Source organism: Hippopotamus amphibius, chromosome 17 (genome assembly GCF_030028045.1).
Source record: "Hippopotamus amphibius kiboko isolate mHipAmp2 chromosome 17, mHipAmp2.hap2, whole genome shotgun sequence".
Lineage (NCBI taxonomy): Eukaryota > Metazoa > Chordata > Mammalia > Artiodactyla > Hippopotamidae > Hippopotamus > Hippopotamus amphibius.
The window spans coordinates 25,728,366-25,750,600 of NC_080202.1; the positions used below are offsets into that span (position 1 = coordinate 25,728,366).

The 22,235-nt window shown below is 46.7% G+C and overlaps 1 protein-coding gene across 3 annotated transcripts in view; it reads left to right on the top strand.

The window, feature by feature from the left end:
- The window catches only part of TEX14 (testis expressed 14, intercellular bridge forming factor), a 100,072-nt gene that overhangs the window by 49,221 nt on the left and 28,616 nt on the right, over window positions 1-22,235 (top strand). For 2 of the 3 annotated variants that reach the window (XM_057715800.1, XM_057715803.1), the window contains exons 5-16: window positions 168-249; window positions 808-938; window positions 2,055-2,168; window positions 3,513-3,636; window positions 4,601-4,779; window positions 10,123-10,274; window positions 12,073-12,263; window positions 12,683-12,833; window positions 15,109-15,899; window positions 19,595-19,704; window positions 21,766-21,891; window positions 22,091-22,179. In XM_057715800.1, the coding sequence (XP_057571783.1) occupies window positions 168-249; window positions 808-938; window positions 2,055-2,168; window positions 3,513-3,636; window positions 4,601-4,779; window positions 10,123-10,274; window positions 12,073-12,263; window positions 12,683-12,833; window positions 15,109-15,899; window positions 19,595-19,704; window positions 21,766-21,891; window positions 22,091-22,179 (2,240 nt within the window). Of the gene's footprint in view, window positions 1-167; window positions 250-562; window positions 568-794; window positions 939-2,054; window positions 2,169-3,512; window positions 3,637-4,600; window positions 4,780-10,122; window positions 10,275-12,072; window positions 12,264-12,682; window positions 12,834-15,108; window positions 15,900-19,594; window positions 19,705-21,765; window positions 21,892-22,090; window positions 22,180-22,235 lie in introns of all 3 variants that reach the window. The other variant, XM_057715802.1, reaches the window with a different exon arrangement.

Sequence of the window (22,235 nt, forward strand, 5' to 3'; positions counted from 1 at the left end):
GAATCACAGGGGCCCTCTCAGAGGCTGGCTATTACATCATCTGCAGTTCCACTGTCAAGTGGTAAAGATGAAACCAAGTACGCATCCTGACAGCTTGGTTCAGCATTGTTGCTCTGGATATGGGTAGTTAATCCTTACTTTTTCCTCCCCCTTTTAAATATTTCTAGAAGCCCTAACAGCTCTCCTAATCGACTGCTTAAAGCTGGAGTCGTTTCTGCCCAAAATATCTACAGCTTCGGCTTTGGAAAGGTAAGAGATTGCTACCAACACCCATTGTTTACAGGACTAACTGGGGAATCACCTAACCCCAGTTCTGGCCCCAGGCCTCACAACTTGGCCCAACTCTTCCTTCCATATCCTTGCCAATATGTTTTTTCCTTCTTTACTGCTTTTGCAGGACAAATACCTCTTAGTGTTCCTGTCCTTACTGATAAATGACGAAAACCCTGGGGAGTTCTCTTGAATGACTGTGGGCTAGATTTGGGGAGTTTTAGAAAATTATTCTTTAATTCCCAGCGAAGGTGCCAGATGTGTTCTGTGGGGGCCGTAAGCAGCCCCTGAGGCCTGGTGCTTCAGGCAGGCATCTTACCTCTTTCCATGATCCTCAGTTTCCTCACTAGCAGAAGGGAAAGAATATTACAATCTTGCAGGATTTCTAGGAAGATTAAGAACTATGTCCAGTGCATAGGGGTATTCAGCAAATTGGTAAATAGCAGCTCTCTTTATTTTTAACTGGCTGATAAGACTCTGGAGGTATTTTACTTTTTCTCTTTTTCCCCACTGTTTGAAGCTAGGCTTTGCTTTCAGTTTTATCTCACAGGGGGCACACAGCTAGCCTATCTAGGATCTCTTCCGGTAATTGGCGAAAAGGAAGTGATTCAAGCTGATGATGAGCCTACCTTCTCTTTCTTCAGTGGTCCCTACATGGTCATGACCAAGTAAGTGGAAGCTGGCCAGTGGAGGTCGGATTTAGTCCCACAGGAAGAATGGACTTTGTGTGACTTCCTTGTGTGTGGAGGGTTTCTGCCCAAATACAAGAACACTCTAAAAAAACAGATGTCTAAATCAGGATTTCTCAACCTGGGTACCATTGACATTTTTGTTACCCTTTGGTGCTGGGGGAGGTCCTGTGCACTGTAGGATGTTTAGGAGTGTCCCTGGTTTCTACTCACGAGATGCCAGTAGCAGCTCTGTTGGCCCCCAAACCCTTGCATTTGTGATTGTGACAACCAGAATGCCTAGAGACAGGGCCAGATGGCCCCTTGTTGAGAACGACTGCTCTGAAAGGTTAATCATGACTGTGTTTCAACCTCTCTGCTCTCCAGGGAATTAGAGGCAGAGTAGGGGTGACTGTCTGGCCTCTGATACAGGTCAAAGTGTAATGAAGCCCTGCAGGCATCAGCTTATGGCTCTCACCAGCCAAATGCAGCAGAGGTGGCAGTAATAGGATTTGGCTGTGACGAAAGTCCATGGGATGTTCTCAGTCCCCAGAGACCTGCCTCCTGCAGGGTCCCAGGAGTTGTCCTGGCTAAGGTCTCTTGTCCTCCTTGACTGCTGGCTGCTTCTTCCCTGCTTAGAAGTCACAGCTTCTAAAAAGGCCTCTGCAGACCCGCAAGGCCCTGTAACCCCTGCAGATACACTTCTTGTTTTCCTGCCTGTGCCACAGACTTATCACATCTCCTCTTCTTCTGTCCACTACTGTGGCCTCTGCCCACGTCAGCACTGTCCCTCCCCAAGGGTAGACTGGCCTCCATTCTCCAGACCACTCCTGCCCGACCATTCCCCATGCTGCTGGTACCCTTATCTTTCTAAAATACAAACCTGATCAAGTCACTCCCTCCCTTAAATCCTTCAGTGACTTCCTGCCACCTGTACTAAGTCCCCGAAGTGCTTTAGGCCCTGGGGATAGGAGGAGGGGAGGACCCAACACTGCAGGGGTGGGGGCTTTACAGAGTGTGTGTAAACACTGCTTCTCTGATCTCTGGCTAGAGCGCTCCTCACTGAAGAAGTGGCTGCTCACTGCCTTCTGCTCACACTCTCTCCTGCCCTTGTAGCCTGGTGTGGAACGGAAGCAGGGTCACAGTGAAGGAGCTACATCTTCCCACCCACCTGCACTGCAGAAGGCTGCGACTGGCTGACTTGCTACTTGCTGAGCAAGAACACAGCAGGTGAGACAAAAACCCAAGAGCACTTCAGACCCAAGTTCAGGGCTATGCAGGGCTGTGCGTGAGGGTGGAGTACAGCCTCCTCCGCCTCAGCATTTCCTCATTGTTGGTTGATTTGACTTCCCAGGGCTGCCAAGAAAGAAAAAGAATTCATAAATAGCCTAAGTGGTGGGGATGGTGGTGGTAAGGGGTCGATTCTGTCAGCTGATCAACTCTCCGTAACACATGTCTCTGAAGTCCAGCCTTCAGGCCTGGCTGGCTCTGCTGCAGACCCCGAGGCCCGCCTCATTTTGGGCCCTATGCCCATCAGGATAGCATGTGCTATCCTGTCTTCATAGAACATGGCTGAGCTTGAGACCCATGTCTTTCCTTTGAGGACACGCTGATGGGTCTCAGTTCCTTAGGTGGCTCAGTTCCCTGTGGCTCAGGGGTTAGTCCTTCAAAGGGGCAGGCACTCCAACCTCAGTTTCATACCAGGGCTGCTGAGGCCTTGGAATAGACCCTGGCTCGAGTTCTCTCCTGAAGAAATCACTCAACCCCTGTAAAGCCAAACATTTCCTTTTGGGGAAATCAGCCTAAAGGGACTCAAGGAGGCTGGAAGGGCTTATACACACAGTGTGGATTTTTAAAATAATTAATTAATTAATTAATTAATTAATTGCTGCATTGGATCTTAGTTGCAGCACATGGAATCTTTGTTGCGGCATGCGTAATCTTGCGTTGCAGCACGTGGGCTTTCTAGTTGTGTCACGCGGGCTCCAGAGTGCCTGGACTCTGTAGTTGCAGCACACAGCCTCTCTAATTGTGGTGTGCTCAGTAGTTGCAGTGCGGGGGCTTAGATGCCCCGAGGCATGTGGGACCTTAGTTCCCCAGCCAGGGATCGAGCTTACGTCCCCTGCAGCGGATTCTTTACCACTGGACCACCACGGAAGTCCCCCAAATCCACCCACAGCATGAATTTTGATGTGAGACTGAGTGGGGCGTGTGACCTTGGGCCTGACATCTCCCTGACCTTGGTTTCCTCATCTCTAAAATGAGTGTAACTGTAATGATACCTTTCTTGCAGCTGGTTGTTAGGATCAAGATGATGTATGTGAAGTGCCTTGCTGAGTAGCTTTTAGTGACATTGTCATTGATGACCCTAAGCCTTCAGGTTCTGATCAGTGAAAAGTCAAGGGTTCCACAACAGAGACCGCTACTCCCACCCCATCCTGCTTTCTTAGAAAAACGTATGCAAATAGCATTTGTTTGGAATGCATTCAAGGGGCTGGGAAGAGAGGAAAGCACCCGTCTTTTCATGATGTCCTCTTTCCCTCTGCCTCATCTGAAGCCTCTTTTCCTCTGCAGCAAGTTGCGGCATCCCCACCTGCTGCAGCTGATGGCTGTGTGCCTGTCCCAGGACCTGGAGAAGACCCGCCTCGTGTACGAGCGCGTCACTGTCGGCACGCTGTTCGGTGTCCTCCATGAACGGGTAAACGGCTGTTTCCCTGGATTTTCCCCTTATTACCCCCCATCCCAACACCAGCTCTCCCTTCCCTTCTTCCCTCTTCCTTCTCCCCCAGCAGTAGAGTTCCCACCTGTGCGTGCATGGAAGAGAAATCTCTTAATTCTTTACTCCGAAGGGACTGTATAATCATTCGAGGCTGATCAGCATGTTGGAACTAGTGTGATTTTGTTATTGTTAGTCTTGCTTTTTTATCAGACATCTAAGAGCTCAGCAGACCCAGAAAACGCACAGCCACACTTTTAGCTAACTATAATCAGATAGCCTCTGGTCTTTCCCGGTATTTTCATTCTCCATGACTTTGTTCTAAAGACCCTGGGCTGGAGTGAGAAGAGACCCTCCAGGATGGGCTCTTCCCTGAAATGGCTGGCCATTCCTCCTGCCTGAGCACCTCCTGTTAGTGTTCTACTTCCCTTTCCTCTCCTTGGGTGAGAACGTTGACTTAAAATGCCACTTCTCTGGGGGAAGACCTGTTGTGACTGGGTGCTTTAGTGTGAGTGAATTTCTGTCCTCCTAGGATGAACTTTCTAGGTCACATGACTGTGGAAGGGGCTGAATTGTCCTTCTTGCATCTAGGTTCTCCTGCAGCCCAGGCTTGACTGGGGATGGGGAGCAGGGCAGGTGCCTTGCTGGTGGTGGTGGGCCCACTCTGGAGGTGCGTACCAGGCTTTGAGGACTGTTCTCACTTTTCATGGTATCAAGCAGCTTGGCTGAGGGAAAGGAACCCAGGTTTGGAGCCAGGGGGCCTGGATCGGTGGGACCTTAGGCCGGTCACATAACCTCACCGAGGTTTAGGTTCCCCAGCTATAAAATAGGCACAGTAGGTGGCCGTTGTGAAGATCAGTTGAAAAGACTTTGGAAACTGCAAAGCATCCTACAGTGTCAGGGGCCTCAGTGCCCTTCGTTCTGGCGGTTGATCTCTTCCTTGCAGCGGGCGCAGTTCCCCGTGCTGCACATGGAGGTGATCGTGCACCTGCTGCTCCAGATCTCCGACGCACTGAGGTACCTGCATTCTCGGGGCTTTATCCACCGTTCCCTCAGCTCCTACGCCATCCACATCGTCTCCACAGGGGAAGCGAGGCTGACCAACCTGGAGTACATGATGGAAAGGTGGGTGCACCTTGATCATAACTTACAAACAGGGTTTCCCTGGGGGTGCTTTGCTGTAAAGAGAATCTGATGTGGGCAGGACTCCTCATTGGTCGGCTGAACTGTCTGTCGTTGGAGGAAGAGGTTTCCCAATGCCTTGCCCTGTCAGCCAAGATTAGAGTGACTTTGGGGAAGTTATTTCTGCTCAGGACACTCTCGTTTTAATAAACATTTAACGAGCGTGAGCACACATTAGCCAGCGTGTATAAGTTTTCAGAATTCTCTGTGGCTTTGCACAACTGAGGTATTTCTCACTCACAGTGCAGTATGGTGTGTGTGTTGGGTGGTGGTGGCATTCACTGTGTTCCATGTTCCTCCCCTCTGCGGCTCTGCCATCCCCCAGGCCTCAGTCCTCCACTGTGTCCTCTGCATTGCTGCTCAGTGCGCGAGAGCAAGCCTGGAGGGACACACGGCAGGGTGTAGGGACTACCTGCAGTGGGGTATCATTGCTTCCCACTTTACATTGGTCAGAGCCCAGTCACTGCTTCTCTGCAGGGAGGCTGGGAAATGCACCACAGCTGTGCATCCTGGAAGGAGAGAGGTGGCAGTGGGTGCTGGTGGGCCTTGTGGTCCTGGTCCAGATGGGTGGGGATCAGTGCAGTGAGGGAAGCAGTGACAAAAACAATGCCCTTATTCAAGGGTTGGTGGGTGGCCTTCATTTCCCATTTGGCAGGAGTCAGAGTTCTCCTGAGAGTTGGCCGCCATCTCCTGCACCTAGGTCCTGGGGAGCAGAGGATCTCCCCTGTGCTGCTGTGAGGCCTCAGCCACGGGCAGACCCCTGGCTTAGGTCTGCTTACCTCTGCTTACACTGGCCTCACCTACCACCATCACTGAGGCTTTGTTTTTGAGTCTCTCAGCAGGCCTTTGCTGTTCACATGCTCATAATTTACTTTTCTCACTACATGAAAAGTTCTACAAGGGCAGGGATTTCTGTTTTATCCGCTGCCATATCTCAGATTCCTAGAATAAACCTACACACAGCTGGAGCTCAGCATGTTTTTTGTTTGTTTGTTAGTTTGTTTTTATATTAAGTGTATTTCTTTTTTTATTTTTATTTTTGGCCATGTTGGGTCTTCATTGCGGTATGCGGGCTTTCTCCAGTTGCAGCGAGTGGGGGCTACTCTTTGTTGCAGTGTGCGGGCTTCTCAGTATGGTGGCTTCTCTTGTTGTGGAGCACAGGCTGTAAGCACATGGGCTTCAGTAGTTGCAGCACTGGGGCTCAGTAGTTGTGGCTCACGGGCTCTAGAGTGCCAGCTCAGTAGTTGTGGCACACTGGTTTACTTACTCCGTGGCATGTGGGCTCTTCCTGGGCTGGGGATCAAACCTGTGTCCCCTGTATTGGCACACGGATTCTTAACCACTGCGCCACCAGTTAAGTCCCTCAGCATGTTTTTTAAATGAATGAAGTGGAAAGACTCTCACTTCCTTGACCTCGTGTGCCCCTTGTCTCTTTGCCTGGAGAGGGGAGCAGGGGTCAGGTTGTGCTTGGCCTTGTGGGCCTTGGCAAAGAGTTTGAATTTAATCCTAAGAACACTGGGATGCTGTGAAGGGTTTGTTTGTTTTGAGCAGAATGGTGTCATGGCTGATTTACAGGTTAAGAGGATCCCCCTCACTCCTGCAAGTGGAGAAGGGCTGTGATGGGAAGAGAGGGGAGCAGGGGAGCAGTTAGGGTGTGACTTTCCACGCAGGAGCTGGTGGAGGCCAGACAACTATTGCCATTTGAGCTGCTTGGTCTCAGATCTGGTCCATTCTCAATCCCAGTGGCTCCCACTGCCTATAAGATTAAGTCCCGGCACTTTGCAGGGTGGGAAGCCTTCTGAGGCAGGGCTCCGCCCACAGTGCCATCCTCATCACTTCCCACTCTGCCTGGCCATCTGGAATACCTGGCACACCCTTTTATCCTTTTAATGTCACTTCTGACACAATCTCCCACCACACCCCATGAAGCCCTGTCCCCACATCATTGAGCATATTTCACTCCCCTGCAGTCAAGTGTGTCTGCCCCACTGGATGGCAAGCTTCAAGAGGGCAGGGACCATGGCTTGTTCATGTTTAGCACCCAGCTCAGGGCCTGCCACATAGTAAGTGCCCAGGAAGCATTTGAAGTGAATGGATGAGTCTAGCTGAAGGGAAAACTTGAAATGATTCAGAACAGGGTTCACCATTTTGGCTATGTGTTCAAGGGTAATGGAAGCTTGCTGTTGATAACAGGGTTTTCAAGAAGGCTGACAGAACCCAAGCTGTTTGCCAGCGATGCAGCGTCATCTGTTGTTGAAATGGAGGTATAACAGTTTCTTTGAATTGAGCTTGCCAATAGAAATGTGAATCCTAGAGTGAAATGGAGCTTTGGAGATGGCCAGGCCCAACCCTTGTCTTCTTTTATAGATGAGGAAACGGGCCCAGTGAGGTGAAGAGATGGTCTGAGGTTACCCAACTGTGGCTAGAATCAAATGGTAGAGGATGTTTCCTGGCTATAGGGGCAGGATGGATTGGAGGTTGAAGGTAGAAAGACCAGCCAGGAGGCCACAGGGCAGGGCCTGGTGGTGACCAAGGAACCACAATAGAAGGGGAAGATGTGAGATGCACTGAGAAGCTGGGATCCATGGACTAGTCAAGTGAGGGACTGCGAAGTAACTGGGTAGGAAGGTGTGAGTTCCTTTGGGCTTGTTGACCTCAGAATGGAACTTCGGGCTGAAATGTCGATCAGCAATGTTTGACAGCTGATAATGTGAGTTGGCTACCCAAGAATCCAAAGCAGCTTTCAATTCTACATTTATTTTTGGTAACACTCTATTTGGGCATGTCCGGTTGTTGAATGTCATTGTCTAGGGTAGCACTCCATCTCTTGGTGTAAAAATGATACAGCAGTTTCTCCTATTCTTCAGCTCTTTCTTAATGGAATCTTTAGAGCTGGAATTGACCTTGCAAGTAGTATCACATAGCTGTAGCCAAATGTAATTTTAATGATATCAGAGCTGAAGCTCAGAAAAGTAACTACCATGGAATGACAGCCAGAAAAGAAACTCCACTAGCATTAACAGCAAAGGAAGAGGGATCATAAGAGAGGAAGGTGAATGGAAGTAAAAGAGAAAGGATATAAATCCTGATTGTAAGTAACTTGTCCCTTGCCTGAGGCAGCCTGAGAGGCTGGAGAAGGTCAGTGAGTGTCTCCCTTGAACAATCACCCTACAATAGGAAGAGTCAAGTATGCTAGGTCCTCAGAATGTATCTCTGACAATGAAACACTTCATTGCTTTTCCTGTGATACTAATATAATATTTGCATGTGTATCTGTGCTGTTCACATGACACCTAGACCACGCCTGTGTATTCAGCAATACAACTAAAGAGTCTAAAAATACCATTTTTTTTTAAAGCAAAAACAAAACAAAAATACCATCTTTTATAACTTCATGGCTTCCTGAATTCACTGCCATCTATCAAAAGTTCTGCTGGGGGACTTCCCTGATGGATAAGGCTCCATGCTCCCAATGCAGGGGGCCTGGGTTCGATCCCTGGTCAAGGAACTAGATCCCACATGCATGTCACAACTAAGAGTTCACATTCCACAGCTAAGGAGCCCGTCTGCTGCAACTAAGGAGCTCTGAAGCCGCAACTAAGGAGCCTGCCTGCTGCAACGAAGACCGAGCACAACCAAATAAATATTAAAAAAAAAAAAAGTTCTGCTGGAAGAAATATTACTTAGGGAAGTTTGTTCAAAGTCTGAGAAGCCCATCCCATCCCCTAAAAGCTTTCTTTTGCCAGCAAAAAGAACTTCTGGTTACTTGCTTTTTAGGAACTTAATTTTTTTTTTTTTTTTTGGCCATGCGGCATGGCTTGCAGGATCTTAGTTCCCCAACTGGGGATTGAACCCAGGCCCCGGTGGTGAAAGCGCTGATTCCCTGGACCTCCAGGGAATTCCCAAAAACTTAATTATCAACCAGCAGTCATCAAGTCTTTACCAAATACCTACCATAATGTTCACATTAATTCCTTACTTGCTTAGTGCTTTATGGTTCACGGAGTGCTTCCACACGCATGATTTCATTTGATGCTCATGACAGCTGTGGGCAGAAGTCAGCGCTGATTTCACCCTGAGGACTCTTGTTGTCCCAGAAGACATTTAGGACACTTACTCTGACTTAGTTTTCAAAGAGCCTGGTTGTGAAGTTGAGTTCTTCAACACAATCAGTGAACCTTTGGTGCTAAACTGAGACGGCTCATTCCCAGGAGGGCAGAGCTCAGAAAAGAAGCAATCACGAAGAGCTGAAAGAGTCCCAGAGGTTTTGATAAAGCAGGCAGGACTTCGGGGGGGTTCTTGGAAGAGTCTTAGGTTCATTTATTCAAAAGTAAGCATAGAAGCCTTGGTATAAATTTAGAGATACAGTGATACAAGAGACAGACAAGGGGCCTCCCTCATGGAGCTGACTTTGGTGGAGGGGAGGCAGATAATAAACAATAAATCAGTGAAAAAGAAATTCAGATAATAAGTGCTCTGAGGCCAATAAATCAGGACTACTTTACATTAGGTGGTCAGGTAAAGCCTTTCCAAGGAGGTGATTTTTATTGATTGATTGGCTGTGTTGGGTCTTCGTTGCTGCACACGGGCCCTCTCTAGTTGCGGTGAGTGGGGGATACTCTTCCTTGTGGTGGGTGGACTCCTCATTGCGCTGGCTTCTCATTGTGGAGCATGGGCTCTAGGTGTGTGGGCTTCAGCAGTCGCAGCACAGGGGCTCAATTGTTGTGGCTCACGAGCTCCAGAGTGCAGGCTTAATAGTTGTGGCGCACGGGCCTAGTTGCTCCTTGGCATGTAGGATCTTCCTGGAGCTGGAATCAAACCTGTGTCCCCTGCATTGGCAGGCGGATTCTTAACCACTGAGCCACTTAGGAAGCCCCAGGGAGGTGATTTTTGAGCTAATACTTTAATTACAAGAAGCAGCCAGTCATGCTAGGATCTGTGGGCAGTGCATGCCATGCCGAAGAAGCCACCTGTGCAAAGACCTGAAGTGGTGATGTGTCTGGCATGTTGAAGAAACTGAAAGAAGGCCCTGTGACTTGAGAGGGGTGAGTGAACAGGAGACAGCGGCCAGATGAGGTGGGAGGCAGGGCAGGGCCTGCTCGGGTAGGAATAGTAAGGAGTTGCAGGTGTTGGAATAGTAGGCAGTGTTGGTTAGCTCAGGGTCTAGCCAGTTTCTAGAAGCTCAAGGAGGTTGTCAGTCTTCAGAGGCAAATGTTTCATGGATGTGTTGCGTGTTGATCACAATGATCCTTTAAGACGTGTGTTTCCTTGTGTTTCCTTCTGTAGCCAAGATGGAGGTGTACAGAAGGACCTGACTCGAGTACCCATCCCCACCCAGCTGTACAATTGGGCTGCCCCGGAGGTGATCTTACAGAAGGCAGCCACAGTGAAGTCAGACATCTACAGCTTTTCTATGATCATACAGGAGATTTTAACAGGTAGATAAAAGAGCTCGTTGATGGTGACCAAAGTCCCTATTCTTAGGTTGGATTTTTTTCCCCCAAGAGTTACTTAGTTTTATGAAAATGCAGGACACAGAGAAAAGAGACTTCTTTAAGGAAAGCTCTTTGTGTTTATGGAAGATATACGATGATCTCCCAGAAATCTCTCTTTCGACCTGTTCTTTAAGACTCAGAAAAGCCCACCTATCGGCCTGTTGGTGGTAATGCATTTAATCCAAGGAGTGCCTTTAAACTGAATATTGCTGTCAGTGCTTATGTGTCTCTGTGAGCTGTCCCTTAAGAACTTGTGTTTGTTTTTTTTTTATTGAAGTATAGTTGATTTACAGTTTACAGTGTTGTGTCAATCTCTGCTGTACAGCAAAGTGACTCAGTTGTACACATATATACATTCTTTTTTAATATTCTTTTCCGTTATGAATTTTCACGGGATATTGAATATAGTTTTCTGTGCTATACAGTAGGGCCTTGTTGTTTATCCATTCTAAATGTAAAAGTTTGCATCTACCAACCCCAAACTCCCTACCCCCGGCAACCGCTAGTCTGTTCTCTATGTTAAGAACTTGTAGGGCTTCCTAGGTGGCGCAGTGGTTAAGAATCCACCTGCCAATGCAGGGGACATGGGTTCGATCCCTGCTCCAGGAAGATCCCACATGCCGTGGAGCAACTAAGCCCGTGAGCCACAACTATTGAGCCCATGTGCTGCAGCTACTGAAGCCCATGCGCCTGGAGCCTGTGTTCCACAACAAGAGAAGCCACGGCAATGAGGAGCCGGCACACCACAACGAAGAGTAGCCCCCACTCACTGCAACTAAAGAAAGCCTGTGCACAGCAAAAAAAGACGCAACATGGCCAATAAAATAAATAAATAAATTTATAAAAGAAAAAAAAACAAAAAGAACTTGTAAATGAGTGGAAAGGACTGGCCTCTGAGAAGTAAACTGTGAAATTAGACACACACAGGATCCAGTGTATGTAAAAGCAGTGTCACTTAAAAAGACATAGAAGTTCTTCCAAACATACAGGATCTAAGGTGAAGACATACATACCACATTCACTGAGGAGGCGAGACTCGGCCCCCATTTAGCAGTGTTTACAGAGTCTCAGAGGCAAAACCACACCTTTCATGACATGAATGCATTGGGCAAGCCAGCCTGACACCAGGAAACATTCCCTTGTGGTCCCCAGGTCTGCCAGTGGAGAGTCCATACCTACATGAATCTGACACTACTTTTTCCTGTTTCTGTGGCAGGGATTTCCCTGTTATTTGGGTCAAGTGGTTTTTCCATTGTTATTGGACTTTTGGTAGTTTTTCTACAGAGAGAAATTAATTTTAAAGAGGTTGAGTGACTTAACAAAAGTTAGCCCATTTCATCTGATTTTTAAAATTAATTAATTAATTTTATTGGGTGTGTTGGGTCTTTGTTGCTGCACACGGGCTTTCTCTAGCTGTGGCAAGTGGAGGCTACTCTTTGTTGTGGTGTGCGGGCTCCTCATTGCAGTGGCCTCTCTTGTTGCAGAGCATGGGCTGTAGGCGTGTGGGCTTCAGCAGTCGCAGCACAGGGGCTCAATTGTTGTGGCTCATGGGCTCTAGAGCACAGGCTCAATAGTTGTGGTGCACGGGCTTAGTTGCTCCATGGCATGTGGGATCTTCCTGGGGCAGGGATCAAACCTGTGTCCCCGACATTGGCAGGAGGATTCTTAACCACTGTGCCACCTAGGAAGTCCTCATCCGATTTCTTAATGTCTCTCCTTCCTCTGGCTTTTTCCTTAACAGACAACATACCCTGGGATGGCTTAGATGGCTCAGTTATTAAAGAAACCATAGTCTTGGGAAATTATTTAGAAGCTGATGTCAGGCTTCCGAAACCTTACTATGATATTGTTAAGTCAGGCATCCAGGTCAAGCAGAAAGACCGAACTATGAACCTTCAAGATATCCGGTATATTCTGAAGAATGACTTAAAGGTAAGCTCTGAAGTTGTTAGGAGTTTATTTCTGCTTACCTATCTCTGGGGAGTAGGGAGTTAGAGACCAAGTTGTAGAAAGTGTTGGAAATCTTCATTTCATTACACCCTTTCTGTGTGCCCAAGAAAATTCTAACTGCCTAACTTGGTGAGGGCAGCAGAGAATTTCGGAGTGAGGCTGGGGAGGGTCAATACGTAAAAGGGACACCGTGTAGGCACATAGTGAGATTGAGTGAACGGCAGCTATTGTTATTACTTTTTAAATATCGGCGGTTACAATGAATTCATTTATTAGGACTACAGTCAGTCTACCCAACAGGAGTAACAGTGAGTTTATTTGACACCTAGATATGTTTCTAAAACACCAGTGACATTCAGTTGATTGCAGATATGTCCTTGACACTATTTCCCTTGTTACAGGATTTTATTGGAGCCCAGAGAACTCAGCCAACCGAGAGCCCCAGGGTGCAGAGATACAAACTCCATCCTGATGTCAATGTCTATCTAGGACTGACTTCAGAACATCCAAAAGAGACCCCTGACTTGGAAATAAAAGAGCTGAAGGAAACGGGTATGGCCTTAACCCACAGGTTTTGACATGAATGTGTTCTGAGAGCTGCAACTAATCAACTCTTCCAAACTATACCCATAACTTACACTGGGAAAGATGGATGCCTTAGGGGAAAATCAAGATCCTTAAAATTATTATTATTTTTTTTATGATTCAGCTTCAAAAAAAAGTATTTATTTATTTATTTATTGGCTGCGTTGGGTCTTTGTTCCTGCACACAGGCTTTCTCTAGTTGTGGTGAGCAGGGGCTACTCTTCTTCATGGTGCACGGGCTCCTCATTGTGGTGGCTTCTTGTTGCAGAGCACTGGGCTCTAGGTGTGAGGGCTTCAGTAGTTGTGGCATGTGGGCTCAATAGTTGTGGCTCACGGGTTCTAGAGTGCAGGCTCAGTAGTTGTGGCTCACGGGCTTAGCTGCTCCATGGCATGTGGGATCTTCCCGGCCCAGGGATCGAACCCATGTCCCTTGCATTGGCAGGCAGATTCTTAACCACTGCGCAACCAGGGAAGCCCCGTTAAAATTATTAAGTTAAACTTTTTGGGCTCCGTATATACCTTGATTGGTCCCAGAACTGTACAGTAACAATCTGTTTATTTCTAGGATGATTTAGGAATGTATTTTATTGCTTCACAAATAAAAATGATTTTTAAAATTTAAAACTATTATCTGCTCATTATAGAAAATTTTAAGCAATACAGAGAATACGTAACATTTTTTTTTTAATTAATTAATTTATTTATTTATTGGCTGTGTTGGGTTCGTTGCTGCACACGGGCTTTCTCTAGTTGCAACAAGTCAGGGCTAGTCTTTGTTGTGGTGGGCGGGTTCCTCATTGCTGTGGCTTCTCTTGTTGCGGAGCACAGACTCTAGGTGCGTGGGCTTCAGTAGTTGTAGCATATGGGCTCAATAGTTTGGCTCACGGGCTCTGAAGTGCAGGCTCAGTAGTTGTGGCGCATGGGCTTAGTTGCTCCAAGGTATGTGGGATCTTCCTGGAGCAGGGATTGAACCCACGTCCCCTGCGTTGGCAGGCGGATTTTTAACCACTGCACCTCCTAGGAAGCCCCTACTTAACATTTTAATTCCTCAGAAATAATTTGTTAACATTTTGGTGTTTCCTTCCAACCTTTTTCCTAAAGCTTTACTGCTCTTTATTTTACTTGGAAACCTTAGAACTCAGAGCTGGAAAGGAGCTGCAATCATCTAGCTTGATGCCCTCATATTCCAGATGAGAAAACTAAGGTTCAGAGAGGTTGTGGCTTGCTCACTATTCCAGACTTATTACACAGCTGGAACCTAGGCCTTTGGATTCTAGCCAAGCAACTATTCTCTGACTCTTTGGACAGGCCTGGAGGCCTCCAGAATGGCCCTCCAAGCTCTTGTTACTTTGGCTTCTCCATCACATTCTCTGTGAGCTGTACACCTTCAGCCAGGAGTAGTGGGTGGTCAGTCCTGGCATTATTATTATTTTTTTTTAATAAATTTATTTATTTATTTTATTGGCTGTGTTGGGTCTTTTTTGCTGTGCGTGGGCTTTCTTTTAGTTGCGGTGAGTGGGGGCCACTCTTCGTTGTGGTGCGCGGACTCCTCATTGCTGTGGCCTCTCCCGTTGCAGAGCGTGGGCTCCAGGCGCGTGGGCTTCAGTAGTTGCAACACACGGGCTCAACAGCCGCGGCTCACGGGCTCCAAAGCGCAGGCTCAACAGCCGTGGCACACGGGCCCAGTTGCTCCGCGGCATGTGGGATCCTCCTGGAGCAGGGACCGAACTCGTGTCCCCCGCATTGGCAGGCAGACCCTCAACCACTGCACCACCTAGGAAGCCCTGGCATTATTTTTTGAGGTATAATCTCTCTCACAGCACAGTGGCTTCTTGGGCAGTGCCTCAGCTCCTTTTATCAGATGCTCACAAAGAGCATAACTTCAACTGACATGAATATTCAAACACTTTTTGTGTAAAGAAAGTATGAATTTAGTCCTGAGATTCAGGGGCCTGTAATGTGCTTGTCCTGACAGTTATGCATGTTTTGAACATACTATAACTTAAGCTTAGAACCTTTCCTCCTGGGTTTGATTCTTCCCAAATTTTCTATCTCAACCCATGTCAAAATAGTTAGAAGCACCCTCTCTCTCTCTGTGAGTGTATCTGGTAGTCTTCCTAACTGGAAAGGGAGTGGGAAGATAAAATCTTTCTGTGTTTGCATGCCACTCGAGCAACAAGCCGAGGCTTCTGAGCTGCTGCAATCATTTTAATCAGCTGCATGTTGCTACTCTTTTTAGCAGGTAGTCAGCTTCATTCACCAAGGGGTCACTCTTCTCCCACCGAGAAAGCAACACCAGCGCCTCTGGTCCCAGACCCAAGTCCGGAGGCCCAAGAGACTCAGAACCAAAACGCTGCTTCTCCTGCTTGTTCTGTGGCGGAAGAGGCCAGGAGCCCCAGCCCAGGTCAGGAGAGCCTCTGCAGCTTCGAAATCAACGAAATCTACTCAAGCTGCCTGGACATAGGAGATGACAAAGAGGAAGAGCCCCCAGGAGCTGGCTCATCTCTTGAGAGGGCCAGACAAAACCAGATAGATGAACTGAAGTCCATGGAAGAAGAGTTGGAAAAGATGGAGAGAGAGGCGTGCTGTTTTTGCGATGAGGATGAGAGCTCTTTGGAAGCTGACATGGAGCTGTCCTTTGAGGACTGGGACTGGCAGAATGGTTCGCTTAGTTCACCCGGCCTGCCTGAGCCATCCAGCGGAGCCACGGGCAACGTGAGCAACAGGTCCATGACCGAGGAGTACATCAGTAAGTGTGTGCTGAATCTAAAGATTTCACAGACCTTAATGCACCAGAATGCCGATTTGCTGAGGAATGTTCAACAGAAAATAGATAAACTTGAGATGATACAGAAGGAGCAGGAGGAGCGCAGGTCTTTGTGGGCTTCTTTGAGAGAGTTTGCAAACGTCTATGACTCACCTTCAGCCCTGGGCCCCCCAGCTTCAAGCTATGTTCCTCCTGTCATGCAGCTGCCAGGGGACCAGCAGCTGGACACTGGGGGCAACTGCCCGACCCTAGCGAGGTCTCCAAGAACAATGAGAGACTTCCAAGGAGGACATTTTGGCAAAAGGTCCAAGAAAAGAAGCAACTGTGGCTGGACACCCTTCACCCCTTTCCCCCAAGTCACTGAAGAAAGCACTAGGGATCAGTCAGAGAAGGGCCAACAGGTAAGGCTGAGAAGTGGGGGTAGGGCAGTGTGAGCAGGATCTGGAGCCGGGCTCAGCATTACTCCTAACCTGTGTGCAAGGACCGACCTCAGCACAGCCAGCTCATAGTGGGGTCCTCTTGGTTTTGGGAAATAAGGTCTCTAGGCTGGAATTCCAAGATAGATACTCTTCACCTCCTATTCCAAATCCAGCACACAGCCCATGTCTTTGTAAATTCTGTGCATCAGGTTGAGCTATATGAAATTGCTGTTTCATAGGTTAAAATAATCAACTATTGACAATTTTATATAGTTCAACTCACCAAATGCAGTATCTTAGGCAGGTGTTAATCCCATTCTAAATAGCATATTCATTCATTCATTCAATAAACATTTATGGAGGCTCTTTATTAGACGCTGGGATATTATGGTGTATGAACCGCAAGCTTAGCAGACTATGAGTAGCTCAGACACCAGTGGGGGGCAGGGGGACTTGACAGTCAACGAAGATGCCTCAGAGGACGTGAGAATGCATGGGTTGAAGAGTGGTTCCTCCGTGAGCTCCTTAAGGACAGGTCTTAACTCATTCTGTGTCCCCGCACCTAGAAGGGGGCCTAGCATGTAGAAGGTACTTAATAAATGGTCATTGAGGGAAGGAATAAATGAATGGATTTGAACAAGTTCACACATATAGAGCTGGCTGCCTCTTGAATTAGAATCTTAGAGATGGATTGAGCCCAATCTTTTACAGAGTGTGAAGCTCAAGCTCAGAGACTTAAACTTTCTGAGATCCATTGGTGTGACCAAGAGCTGGATAGAGTAGGAGAGGTCGGCACCATTGGAAGGAGGATCTTATCACTGAAATTAAATAGAGTTGCTGGCTCATGGTAATCAAAAGCAGGCTATTAGTGAGTTTTATTACTGTTTTAAAATCCTCCACCTGCAGTGCACCCCCTTAGGCCTGCACAGGACACGCGACTCCCACTTACCCCGTCCCTTGCTGTGCTGCTGCCGAGGCCCACAGCTGTTCAGGCTTCTGGCTCCCAGTCTAGTGCTCTTTCACTGTTCCTTGCTGAGTTTCAGTGAGTCTTCAGTCCTCACTTAGAACATTTGGAAAAGCTTTGGTATTTTATGTGTTTGTTTGTTTTGTTTTTTTTAATTAATTAATTTTATTTATTTATTGGCTGAGTTGGGTCTTTATTGCTGCATGTAGGCTTTCCCTAGTTGTGGAGAATGAGGGCTACTCTTTGTTGCAGTGTGCAGGCTTCTCATTGCGGTGGCTTCTCTTGTTGCGGAGCACAGGCTCTAGGGCGTGTGGGCTTCAGTAGTTGCAGCACACAGGCTCAGTAGTTGTGGCTCATGGGCTCTAAAGCGCAGGCTCAGTAGTTGTGGTGCACGGGCTTAGTTGCTCCTTGGCATGTGGGATCTTCCTGGAGCAGGGATTGAACCTGTGTCCCCTGCATTGGCAGATGTTTTCTTAACCACTGCCCCACCAGGGAAGTCCCTTGGCATTTGTTTTTATGTAAAGAGAAGTCACAAAGAATTTACTTAGACTCTTAATATTTCTGTTTCTATTGGAAGTTAGAGTTTGCTAAAAAACTATTAGAAATAACTTTTATTGTATACGATGTTTTGATTACCTGTCGCTGTCTAATAGCAACAACAACAAAAACCCAAACTTAGTGGCTTAAAATAACAAAGTATTATTATTTCTCATAATTCTGTGGGCCAGGAATATGACAGGGCTTACCTGAGTGATTCTTGCATTCCGTGTGGCACTGGCTGGGATCACTCCCTTGACTGCATTTATCTGCAGGCTGGGCTAGGCAAGAAGGTCCAGGAAGGCTTCACTCACCTGTCTGGTGCCTTAGGCTCCCCCAGGTGGCCTCTCTCTGCACTTGGCTTCTTTTCATTCACTAAATAGTCTCACCCAAGCTTCTCTGCAGCATGGCAGCTGGCTTCCCAAGTGAAAGCTGAAGCTGCCAGGCCTCTTTAAAACTAGGACAATGTCACTTCTGCTGCTTTTCTGTTGGTCAAAGTCATGAAGCCAGCACAGATTCAAGGGGAGGGAAGTAGATTCCAGCTCTCAAATGGCAGGGAGGGAAGGAATTGATGGCAGCCATTGTTGGAAATCGGCTTCTAGTACGGGGGTGAGTCAAAAATTATCCGCACTCTGGTTATATTAAAATGTCTATAAATTCTACAGCCAGAGTGCAGATAATTTTTGACTCACCCTCTTACATATGACTATGTGTAAAACAGTTATACCATATTTTAATTGCTCTTTAAAAAGTCTACCCTGGGGACTTCCCTGGTGGCACAGTGGTTAAGAATCCACCTGCCAATGCAGGGGACACCAGTTTGAGCCCTGGTTTGGGAAGATCCCACATGCTGAGGAGCAGTGGAGCAACTAAGCCTGTGCACCGCAACTAGTGAGCCTGCGCTCTAGAGCCCCAGAGCCACAACTACTGAGCCTGTGTGCCGCAACTACTGAAGCCCGCGAGCCTAGAGCCCATGCTCAGCAGCAAGAGAGGCCGCCGCGGTGAGAAGCCCGTGCACCGCATCAGAGCAGCCCCCGCTTGCCACAACTAGAGAAGGTCCTCGCGCAGCAACAGAGACCCAACACAGCCAAAAAATCAATTTAAAAAAAAAAGTCTACCCTGGTTTTCTAGCATAATCAAGAAATAAGGCATTTTCACCTAAGTGAATTTTTCAGACAATTGAATTCATTCTTTTAACTTCTCCATTCTTAAATTTTTAATCATACTGAATGAAAACATTACAAACTTCCCATTATTCTAAATACCTATCTTGAATATATTCTAAATATATTCTGGCCCTTCCTTGGTGACCACGACATTTTCCTGAACATCTGTTATTGTGATGTTCCATGATGCAGTGCTGCCCCCACGCGAAAGCCTCTGGAGCTCACACTCCAGAGCTGGTGATCACTTCTATGCGTCTTCTCACCGTTAGGCATCTTGCTGCCATCCCCACATCTCGCGTTTGTTGCCTTAATAGGTTAGGAAATACAAGTAACTAAGTTTGTTAAAATTGGAAAGTCTTTCTTTTGGATAAAGGGCATAGGCTTTATTTTACTTCTGTTTCCAAAGTATTGCGGCCTTTATTTTTGTTGTGTTTTATTTTTATAGCACCTCCTCTGGTGGATTTAGGCAGATATTATTGTCTCTGCTTTATGGATGAGGAGACTGAAACATAAGGCTCTCTTAGGTTAGTCTGAGGAAAGATCAGACCAGAACCCAGGGCCTGGGGCTCCTGCCACAAATCCTGCTGCCTTAGCAATAACATAGGGGAAAGTTTTGAGATTTCTGATATCTATTTTGTCTGCTCGTTCTCCACTTGCACCCTGTTTGGCCTGGAGTCCTGGGAGGCCAACATTTCTGTTGTAGAGGCCTCCAGCTAAGAGATGAGTTACTGAATGTGAAGCATGCAAAATGAAATTGTCTTGAGAGGTCTGGTTAGTTCTACACACTGAGCAAGAATGGCTTTAAAAATAGAACATGAAAGTAAAGGGAAGAGGAATTCCTTCATCAAAGCACTGAAACATGTCTCCTGATTTTTAAGTTGCCAACTCTTTGTGGCCCTGGAAAACAAAACAGAGGTGAACAATTTCAGCCCATTCCCGGAGCCAAGGACAGTTTGGAAAGAAACAGGAACCAAAATACCAGCAGGTGGGTTAACATTTTATTGTTCTTTGTGTCACCATATCTTTAGACTCCCATGTGACCCTGAGGCCACTTAATGATCATCATATATCTAGTGACAAAGATTGCGAGAGATGAGGGGTAGTAACACGGAAACAGATCTTGAGTGAGAAGAGCTATGTAATGGAAACTTGCAGGCGACATCAAAGGTGAAGTGGCTGGCAGGTTAGCCAGACAGACCTCATCAGTTGTTAAAAGCAAAACATCCTGCCTTTCTGAAACTGCCCAGATTGTGGGTTTCTGTCTGTCTGTCTGTCTGTCTTTGTTTTTGGCCGCGCCGCACAACATGTGGGATCTTAGTTTCCCAACCAGGGATCAAACCTGCATGCGCTGCATTGAAGTCGCCAATTCTTAACCCCAGGACCACCAGGGAAGTCCCCAGATTGTTTTCTTATAAAAAGAAGTGCCAAGTATTCCATACGCCAGTGCTATAGAAACCAAGCTATGTGAAAACCAATGTTGTTCAAAATAAGTGTCACTGACTCTGGGGGACAGAAGGAGGAGGTTGAACAATATCATTGTTACCTTGTGGCCTCTGATTTTTAGCCAGATCAACGAAATGAATTGGTTTCAGCACAAATCAGTAGAAAGAGAGCATATGCATAGACTGGGTTTTTAAGAACTTAAGTAAAACAAATTTTATTTTGCATAGGAGGAATTATTAACGGAGCAATAAATGTTTTTCAAAGTAGAGTAGTATATCAATTTGGTTTTCCTTCTCTGTGGTTAAATGGCAGCATGCATCCACAGCTTTGAAGTCAGTCCTCCTGGAGAAATAATTTTGTTGCTACCCCCAGTGGTGACTGAGACTGACAAGAGTTTGCTGTTCCATTCATTTTGGTTAAATATATACATTAAGGGAGAATCAAAGAAAATCCCCAGACATTTTAGATTAGTGTATTTTACCTTTACAAAGGGAATTAACTGAAGAACCCCTCACTGGCATCAGAGAGTTTAGCAGTCACATCATTGGCAGAGGCAGGTGGGGTGATGGTACAGCCACTGGATGACAAAGCAAAAGCTGTAGTTGTGGCCTCCCCTGCCCAGCTCCACCCTCTTCCCCCAAGAGGACAAAAAACTGACCAAAGAAAAGTCTAACACTTTGCTACCCATCCACCTAGTCTTTTTGTATGCTTAAAAAAAGTTGTAATTATATACATGTAGGTAATTTTGTATCCCGAGTTTTTGCTTTACATTAGAACATGTTATCCCTTGTTATTAAAAACATCCTGTAAACTTACTTTGAAATTATTGAATTTCCCCCATTGCTTTTCCCCCATTGTTGAATTTAGGTTGTTTATTCTTTTCTTTTTTTTCTGTTATGAATAAGGCTACAGTGACTTATCAGTAAATATTTTTTTGTGCGTTTTGGGTTATGTCCTTGATAGGTTCCCAGAAGCAGAGTTACTAGGTCAGAGGGTTTTAACATTGTAAAGATTCATGATAGCTCTTGACAAATTACTGTTCAAAGAAGCTGATTAGATGTGACCTTTGCGATTCAACAGTCTCTCTCTGCACTCTGATCCAGCGGGAGAGTGGGGTGTTCTGGATGAAAGGGAGTTCATATATATGCCATAGTCACACATTTTCAAAGAGTTAGTTTGATAGATGATAACATGTATATAATCATGGAATATTTAGAGGAAAAAGAGACTCCCTTGTTTTGCAGGTGAGGAAACCTTGGCCCAGAGAGATTGAAATTTGCAAAGTCAGACAGCTAGCTAGTGGCAGGACATGGTCTAGCACTCTGTGAAACTAGGCTGAAGATCTCTGAATGTTCTTCAGAGTCCCTGGTGCCTTAAGACCATCTTTACAAATGTTAGCTATTGTGCTATCACTGATATGCAGGTGGGCCTGTTACCAAAGGATTCTGATCAAAGCGCAGGAACAGCTACTGAACCATCACCTATGTTCTATGGCATTGTGGGAGGGCTCTGCCCAAGGACCAGGATTCTGTCCAGTGAAGCTGTGTTTCAGTTGTGGGTCTTCTACCTTGAGATCTTCTAACCCATTCCTTTTATTTCTTAGCCAGGGAAGGCCTAGAGAGTCCAGTGCTCGAACCAAAGTGACACAGCTCAGTAATGCACTCCTCACTGTGCCAAGCCACCCACAGGGACCACCTACATCATTCAGCCCTGGCCAGGGCCCTACCAGGTAGAGCCTTGTGGGCTGACTGTTGGGGAGTCTGGTGCTCCCTGGTGGTGGGTAGGAGTCAGTGCAACCTCAGGAACAGCTCAGAGAATAAGGGACAGTCTTCTGGGTGGGCTGATGGGCTTGGGGTTGTGTTAAGAACTTGAGCAAACTGATGTGTTTGTGTCCACTCACCCCCTTCCCCCAAATTTATACAATTCAGGATCAGTATGGAATCTGTGTCTTCTGAAATCTATAATGCAAAGTCAAGAAATAATGAAGATAATGGAGACATACACTTAAAATGGAAAAGTGAGTATAAAGTCATGGGTTCTGTTGGACAAAATGAAATTTAAAGTATCTTTCTA